The 8,638-nt window shown below is 43.6% G+C and overlaps 1 protein-coding gene across 1 annotated transcript; it reads right to left on the bottom strand.

Moving 5' to 3' along the window:
- Nucleotides 1-4,805: 4,805 nt before the first annotated feature.
- On the bottom strand, nucleotides 4,806-8,296 carry LOC123114177 (5-amino-6-(5-phospho-D-ribitylamino)uracil phosphatase, chloroplastic). The gene is made up of 11 exons (XM_044535564.1): nucleotides 8,076-8,296; nucleotides 7,896-7,988; nucleotides 7,098-7,166; nucleotides 6,789-6,893; nucleotides 6,442-6,496; nucleotides 6,290-6,363; nucleotides 5,992-6,075; nucleotides 5,769-5,909; nucleotides 5,585-5,650; nucleotides 5,393-5,502; nucleotides 4,806-5,274 (listed from the first exon to the last, which is right to left on the bottom strand). The coding sequence occupies exons 1-11, from the start codon at nucleotides 8,178-8,180 to the stop codon at nucleotides 5,106-5,108; spliced, it is 1,071 nt and encodes a 356-aa protein (XP_044391499.1). The 5' UTR covers nucleotides 8,181-8,296; the 3' UTR covers nucleotides 4,806-5,105.
- Nucleotides 8,297-8,638: the final 342 nt, after the last annotated feature.

Here is an 8,638-nt window from a genome sequence, read left to right on the forward strand (position 1 = left end):
TGTGGATCTTTGTGGCGGAGCGACAGGGCAGGTTGAGACCGCCTAGGAGAGAGGTGGGCCTGGCCCTGTTCGGCGTTCGCGGATATTTAACACGCTTAACGAGATCTTGGTATTTGATCTGAGTTGGCTACGAGCCTATATGCACTAACCATCTACGCGGGAGTAGTTATGGGTATCCCGACGTTGTGGTATCAGCCGAAGCACTTCGTGACGTCAGCGACTGAGCGGCGCGCGCCGGGTTGGACTGCGTTAACGCAACTTCCTTTGTAATGGAGGTTGCTAGGTCTGCTCAACGGCCGCGTACGCAACGTCCAGGTGTGCTCAGGGCGATGGGCCCAGACCCCTGCGCGCTTAGGTTTAGACTGGCGTGCTGGCCTCTCTGTTTTGCCTAGGTGGGGCTGCGACGTGTTGATCTTCCGAGGCCGGGCATGACCCAGGAAAGTGTGTCCAGCCAAATGGGATCGAGCGTGTTGGGTTATGTGGTGCACCCCTGCAGGGAAGTTAATCTATTCGAATAGCCGTGATCTTCGGTAACAGGACGACTTGGAGTTGTACCTTGACCTTATGACAACTAGAACCGGATACTTAATAAAATACACCCTTCCAAGTGCCAGATACAACCGGTGGTCGCTCTACCTCAGGGATATGAGGAGGGGATCGCCGGGTAGGATTATGCTATTTGGAGATGCTACTTGGAGATGCTACTTGGAGATGCTACTTGGAGGACTTCAATCTACTCTCTTCTACTTGATGCAAGACGGTGGCTGCGAGAAGCGTAGTCTTCGACAGGATTAGTTATCCCCCTCTTATTCTGGCATTCTGCAGTTCAGTCCACTGATATGGCCTCCTTACACATATACCCATGCATATGTAGTGTAGCTCCTTGCTTGCGAGTACTTTGGATGAGTACTCACGGTTGCTTTTCTCCCCCTTTTCCCCTTTCCCTTCTACCTGGTTGTCGCAACCAGATGCTGGAGCCCTGGAGCCAGACGCCACCGTCGACGACGACCCATACTACACCGGAGGTGCCTGCTACTACGTGCTGCCCGCTGATGACGACCTGGAGTAGTTAGGAGGATCCCAGGCAGGAGGCCTGCGCCTCTTTCGATCTGTATCCCAGTTTGTGCTAGCCTTCTTAAGGCAAACTTGTTTAACTTATGTCTGTACTCAGATATTGTTGCTTCCGCTGACTCGTCTATGATCGATCACTTGTATTCGAGCCCTCGAGGCCCCTGGCTTGTATTATGATGCTTGTATGACTTATTTATGTTTTTAGAGTTGTGTTGTGGTATCTTCCCGTGAGTCCCTGATCTCGATCGTACACGTTTGCGTGCATGATTAGTGTACGATTGAATCGGGGGCGTCACACTTGACTAGGGAAGCATCATAACAGATTTCTAATTCATATTTTAATTGACCCGGGATGGCAGACTAAAACTAGTATCTAGAGTGATTTATTTAGTAAACAAGTTGCATGATTTGTAGTGTATAGTCCACTGCCAAAACAGTTTGTGGGATTTTGAGTTTCTATCATATGGTGTTGGAAGGTGGGAAAGCTACTTAAGAAATGAAATTATCGTCTGGCTGCATTCCAATATAAATTAAGAGTCAATAGCAAATCTTTTTCATGATTTGAAACATGTCACACAAAATTGCATCTCTTCACAGACTACCGAAGTAGGTCTAGATTTCATGTTCATGTCTATGTGTGTGTGTGTGTTTTCATGATTTGAAACATGTCACCCAAAATTACATTCACCCCCTTTTTTTGGAAATGGAGGTTTACCCCCGGCCTCTGCATCCACCCCGGGGTTGTGCTGTTTTTTTTCCTTCCTTTTTTCTTGTTTCGTGTGGTTTTCAGGACAGTTTTCCTTTGAAACCAGGTCATCTGTATTTGTTTGCTTTTTCATATCTTAATGAAATCGGCAGAGCTCCTGCATGAATCGTAAAAATAAGTACATGGCACAAACTGTTGCCGAGGCCTTTTTCTTGGCGGCTTCGTCGTCAGCCATGGAGTCGATGCAGGGGAAGTAGTGGAAGCAGAGGCGGACGGAGACGGGGACGGATCGGGAGCAGTCACGTCGAGACGCTCCCCAAAAACCTTATTGCCGTTCTCCCGGGCAGGATCTCGAACGACGGGATTCCTGAGGCACCTGCTCTGCCGACCAACCGTGCACGCGGTCGTCGGGATGGGATCGCCTGAAGCAGCACAGAGAAAGGAACCGAGTTAGGGTTGTGCGAGAGGGAGTGAGTGAACTGAGTTAGGGTTCTGGGCTCAGGCTCATTCCCGCAACCCGCAGCGCACACGCGCGTCGTGACGAGGCGAGGCGGGCGGCGGAGGAGGATGAGCGCACGTGTACAACTCATATTCCTAAGCTCCCAATGGCATGTGGTAGAGCAACCCTTATAAAGGGGTCTCACTCTTCTTACCGTAGCAGTATGGTACTAAACTTTCCACCACTTGCCATGCACCTAATTTTTTTTTTGAGAATCTCACAAAGCTTTATTACTGAATCATAATGTTCATAGGTACAAAAAGAAGATCGCCGGGTTGTCCTAGCCAAGTGTGTCGGCCAAACACTAAAGATAACGCATGCTTTGCGAGATTATGGGCCTCCGTATTGGAGGTCCTATACTCATGAGTAAACGAACATGAAATAAAGGTAGTTGCTCTAGTCTTGATTTCCTCGACAATGGCTCCAAATTCTGCTGAGCTTCCCTGTCTGATTGCATCTACCACCACCTTGCAATCGGAGGCAACAAGTAAATGGTTGATATAGAGATCTTCTGAAAGTGCTAATGCCTCCCGAACAGCTAGTGCTTCTAGCACTTGGGGGTTGTGCAGTCCTCTAAAAACGAGAGCTGACGCTCCCATGAACAAACCTCTCTCATCCCCGCAAACCACACCAACTGCGCCAAACGTACCTGGGCGTGACACGGCCGCGTCCACATTGAGTTTGTAGTAATCTGTTGGTGGTGGAATCCACGTACGGGGTCGTGGTACTGCTATCCCATGTGCTTCCTCCTTCTTCTTCTTCAAAAACTCTATGTCTGATAAGTAAGCTTTGATGAAGTTGTCAGTGGCAAACGGAGTCTGGTATATATCCTCATGTATAGCTTTCCGTCTTGCACTCCAAATCGCCCATAAAGTAACAATCATCAACTGAAATTGCTCCGGTGGAAGAGAGTCATTCATGGCAAAGAGCCACAGCCGTGCGTCAGGTTCTGAGGTTGCCCACATGTGCTCGACCATCTCGGCTTCTGAAAGTGCCCACACACACCTAAATGAGTCTTAGAGATTAAACAGGGATTATTGTCATATATGGGCCTAAGCCCATCTATAATCCAACAATGAGTTGAACTTTCACATGGAAGAAATAACTCAAAAAGGAAGAGGGAATATGCATGGCACAAACTAGTGCTAGCAAAGATATGTAAAGGTGTTATGGAATAAAAGGGTATATTTTTCCACTTGTAGAGCGATATTGGTAACCCGTGCAAGTAAGCATATAATAAGAGGATTAATGCATTATGTGTGTGTGGAGGGGGGGGGGAGCACAAGACGTATAATAGAAAGTAATGCATGATTAAGCACAACCATCAGCAGGGAAGATCATTACTTGCAATGAATATGTGTAGGGATGATCATGTGGAATATACTGGAGTTTAATAGTAGCATGCAATCCTCCTCAATCGGGAAAAAACAACTTATGTATCATGAATTTGATCATTTTTGTCACTATAAGGATGCTTTTGTTTGGCTTGACTAGAGAAGCATCATAAGAGATTTCTAATTCATACTATTTTAGTTGACGCGGGATGACCGACTAAAACTAGTATCTAGAGTGATTTATTTACTAAACATGTTGCATGATTTGTAGTGTATAGTCCACTGCCAAAATAGTTTGCGGGATTTTGAGTTTCTATCATATGGTGTTGGAAGGTAGGAAAGCTACTTAAGAAATGAAATTATCGTCTGGCTGCATTCCAATATAAATTAAGAGTCAATAGCAAAACTTTTTCATGATTTGAAACATGTCACACAAAATTGCATCTCTTCACAGACTACCGAAGTAGGTCTAGATTTCATGTTCATGTCTATATGTGTTGTTTTTTTTCATGATTTGAAACATGTCACACAAAATTACATCCACCCCGGGGTTGTGCTGTTTTTTTTTCTTCCTTTTTTCTTGTTTCGCGTGGTTTTCAGGACAGTTTTCCTTTGAAACCAGGTCATCTGTATTTGTTTGCTTTTTCATATCTTAATGAAATCGGCAGAGCTCCTGCTTGAATCGTAAAAATAAGTACATGGCACAAAGTGTTGCTCACAAGGATGGGAAAAACAAGCACGCTAAGATTTTGCATTTATTCGTCCGAAATGAAAAGGAGGTCGTTCAACTGCCTGTTTGACAGACAGTTTTCATAGGGGAGCTGATGCAAGCAAAAAAAGTTACATTGAAATTCATCACTGGTCTTGAAAGCCATGAAAGAAAAGCAATCCTAAACAGAAATTGCTCTGCTTCCCGCATGCAGAGTCAAAGTTCAGGCGTCCAAGCCTTCTAAACTGAGGTTATTTTCATGATGAAATCCACAAAAACCGTAGTTTTCAGATTTTTCATGCAGTGGTTTCATACTAACGAAACCCACAACCCGTACATCATTTTCACTATGTACGTTTGTGGTCTACGCCAGTCTGACGGTGTATGAAATACGCTGGTGCAGGTATTAAGCCTGTAAAAGAAGAACGTGCCATCAGCGAAAGCGTTCTCAAGAGAATGCAGCTCATCCAGAAAAAGACTTGGCAATGTGCAATAGTCATCTCCATGTAATTTCAAAATGATGAATAAATTCGATACCGCCATTAGCTTGCAGCAGCAACGGCGCTGGTTGTAACGGCGGCAATTTTCTCCCTGTAATTTCAAATACAGCTACTACATTCAGAGATCTCTGAACGAGTGTAACACGACGGGATCACCTAAGATCAGCACTACGCCACTATCTTATCTAACTCACATGCAATGCAACACTATATACACTGCACAAGCCACAGGCTGCTGGCTAGCGGTTCAAGAACAGAAGATGGGGAACCGGAGCAAAATAGTTAGTCAGAAGATGGTGTCTACTGTCAGCTTCCTCTTGGGTGGCGACCTCTCGATTATCTGCTTCTGCATGTCCATGAAGCTTAGCCCCTTGTGTGCAAACATCCTTCTGAGGTTGATCACCGAGAGCTCGCTGTATCTCGCGACAGCAAGGTCCGCTTGTTCCAGCTCGTACCTGTATGTCACCAGAAACAATTACACACAAGAAGCATCTATTGACTTTCCTATTGAACCGAACATTTGTGACTTGAGTGGAGCTACTAGATTGCTCCAAGGAAAACAGTGCTACATACGCCGGATGAGCACCAATCAGGGAAACTGCCATCATAGTGCAGTTGTGAGCAGCTGTAACGCCTCTTGGGTCATCCTCAAACACTATGCACTTCGAGGGCTTCCGATCCAACTGCCAAGAAGAGAAGATCAGCAAACATGTTCTTTGCACAGTTCAGCAACAATAATCAACTAGTAGTCAGGAAAAAACATGCCTTAACAGCAGCTGAGAGAAACCTATGTGCTATTGACTCCATATCATCCTCATCGGTCACAATTGCCTGTATTTGACAAGGCAAAAAACAAAATTAACTTGTAATGATCACCATATGCCTAAGCTAGGCAGTATGTTTTTCAGATCAGTAAACCTTGGGAAACTAAGAAGGGTGACAGAAAAACCTTGAAGTATTTGCTTAACGACATCCTATCCAAAGCTTCAACCATGCATCTCCTATCCAGGGACGATGCCACAGCACAGGGTATACCTGCTGTCCGAACTGCATCCAACCATTCTCTCAATCCTTCTACTGGGGTATCAAGCTGAATGACATGGATTTCAGACAGTCAGGGGAAATCATAGAGTAAATCAAATCCTACTCAATGCAAGAAGGAGAAGATTTACTTTGAAGAGGCTTTCATAGTACAGCTCTATAAGTCGTGCCTTCAACCTTTCCATTTGATCATCCTCTTTTGCCCAATACAAAACCTGGTAACCACAAGTAGAAGTGATGCTTCAAGTACCAGTGCCCTATTCAAGCGAAGGCATTGGAGCGACAAAAAAGGGGGTGCTAAAAGGGAACATGTAAATTTTCTAACATCTTTTTTGCAGCTAAAATATTTCTGTACCTTGAATTGCTAGATGATAATGTAGGCTTGGTATAAAAAATTCAAAAGATACGTCCACCGAAACACACACATACCTTTCTAAGGACATGGTCAGCAGCACCATGAATAATACTCTTTTGGATATGAGCAGCAGTAGGGATGTCCTTCCCTGCGCAAGATAAATTACATTAGTATGTGTTTACCAAGGTCATATAGCAATATGCGACTATGTTTACAAAAATAATACCTTCCTCCAAAGCAAGCTGTCTCCAAGCATCCAACTTTAGTGAGTCTGTGTCAGCCTAAGAGAACAGAAAAGAGCATCAAATGTCGGTCAATTAGTGAAGCAGTAATGACATAGCGGCAACCTATACACACAATATGAGGATTCACCTACAAATGAAACTACATAACAAAGAATCCTGTAATGCAATTGAACCAGGGAAATGCTGAATTATGTACAAGTATAGTTTGCTTGGCTATTGCTGCAATTAATAACTGTAGGCGAGCAAGTATTTTCCAAAATGCCATTTTAAACACACGGTGTCACTAACTATTGCAGTATGATACACTAACACAGAGACGAAAACTCACAATAACATTGTCCCATGAGAAAATTAAACCAAATGCTTCATCCGGCTTCATAGCATGCCTTATCCTTTGAAGGAAGCATTCTTGCAATTTTTCGTTAAGATAATCCTGAAAGGTAGAAGAAAGCTCATCCACTGAAGTAACATAACAGATAAATGATGCTCCCTCCGTCAAGATAGAAGAAAGATAAAGGTAGAAGAAAGCTCATCCACTGAAAGGTAGAAGAAAGATCTTATATTATGGGACGGAGGGAGTAGGTTGCTAATAGCACATAATGGTATAATTGCAAGTGGTATCATGATATATGCTTACCACATCGATATTGAGTGGTCCGTCCATCCTGAAAGTCTCGAAGCCTTCCCCATATTCAGCTCCAATTGTCTAACAGAAATAAATGCATAATCTTTTTAATCAGCAACAGATAAAGTTTAAAAGAAGATTTGCTAATCCTGCAGAGATTGTATTTAGTGAACCGGTATTAAAACTGGCTAAAGAAGGGTTCAGTTGTATAGCATACTACGGCTCCCACAGTGATGGCGATCCAGAGAAAGAATTTGCAAGGATCTTGATAAAAAAAAAGGCTAGTGAACAGTGATCTGCTTCACTGAGCAGCTAACAGATGAAACCATGAATTAATCAAAGAAGCACCTCACTGACTAATCCAGCATCAACCTATATGAAACAAATGTATCTAGTGGTAGAAATAATTCACTGGCAGAACCATGGAACTATCATAGATCCACTTTACTTGACCTAATTACATGAAACTCACTTGACTAAACTAAAATGGAAGAAATGGACAAACCCGAGAAGCTAGATAGCCCAACTCTACCCTACCACATCTATAGTAACCCGGGAACCATATCCATAGTACTACTATTTCTTCAAGGAAATAAGTGTGCAATCTGTAACCCGGAGCAGGGACAGCAAGTTCGTTGAGAGGCTAATCCGGAGCGCACACGGAGCTAATTCAATGCTAAGAGCATTTAATTGGACATTTGCACCTAGGGGAAGTCAGGGTTCTCGAAAATCAACAAATATACTAATCAAGAAAGCTGCTTTATTAATCCAAAAAAGGATTTTCATTTTTTAATAAACCAAGACTCTCACCTCCTCGACGAAGACCTTGCCTGGGAGGGGCGGGAAGGCATCAAACCCCGACGCCATCCTCCGCATCCGCATCTGCCTCCCATTTCTTGCTCTCTGTGCGGAAAGGAAAAGAAATCAGGGAACGGATGCGACAAAACACACAAAAAGAAAAGAAAATAGGAGGACGCGGGTACTGCTTACGGCGAACCGGAGATTGGGGTACGGCGCGCGAGGGGACGAGGAGGACGACGGAGCCGAGGGGAACGGCGAAGGAGAGGTGGCGGTGCGGAAGCTGCACGACTCCATGGAAATGGGAAGGGGAAAGAGGCGAGGGGGAGAGACGGGATGGAGTGGGAGGGTTTTCTTTTGGGATTTTTTTTATGTCACGCATTTTTTCATTTTTGCGCCTATATTGGTTTTGATTTTTCTGGCTGGAAAGCAGAAATTTTCAGACTTCGGTATTTAACAAATCATTTGAGAAAATAAAATATGAATCTAACTTAGCTGAAAGAATTGTCTGCGTAATTATCTCGTACTTCCTCTGTCTCTAAATATTTTAGAGATTTCAAATGAACTATCACATACGGATGTATATAGACATATTTTATTATGTAGATTTATTTATTTTGCTTCCATGTAGACATTTGTTGAGATTTTTAGAAAGAAAAATATTTAAAAACGGAGGGAGTAATTCTTTTGGTGCGTGTTCCATACTGAGAGATATTTAGCAATAAATAGTGAAGATGGATATCTGCTGATCTGTA

This window comes from Triticum aestivum, chromosome 1B (genome assembly GCF_018294505.1).
Source record: "Triticum aestivum cultivar Chinese Spring chromosome 1B, IWGSC CS RefSeq v2.1, whole genome shotgun sequence".
NCBI classification, from domain to species: domain Eukaryota; kingdom Viridiplantae; phylum Streptophyta; class Magnoliopsida; order Poales; family Poaceae; genus Triticum; species Triticum aestivum.

Coding starts and splice junctions, on each gene's coding strand:
- LOC123114177 (XM_044535564.1), bottom strand. CDS start 8,180: ATGGAGTCGTGCAGCTTCCGCACCGCCACCTCTCCTTCGCCGTTCCCC. Junction 7,989..8,075: donor ACCCCAATCTCCGGTTCGCC/GTAAGCAGTACC, acceptor CTTTCCGCACAG/AGAGCAAGAAATGGGAGGCA. Junction 5,651..5,768: donor CGTTAAGCAAATACTTCAAG/GTTTTTCTGTCA, acceptor TGTCAAATACAG/GCAATTGTGACCGATGAGGA.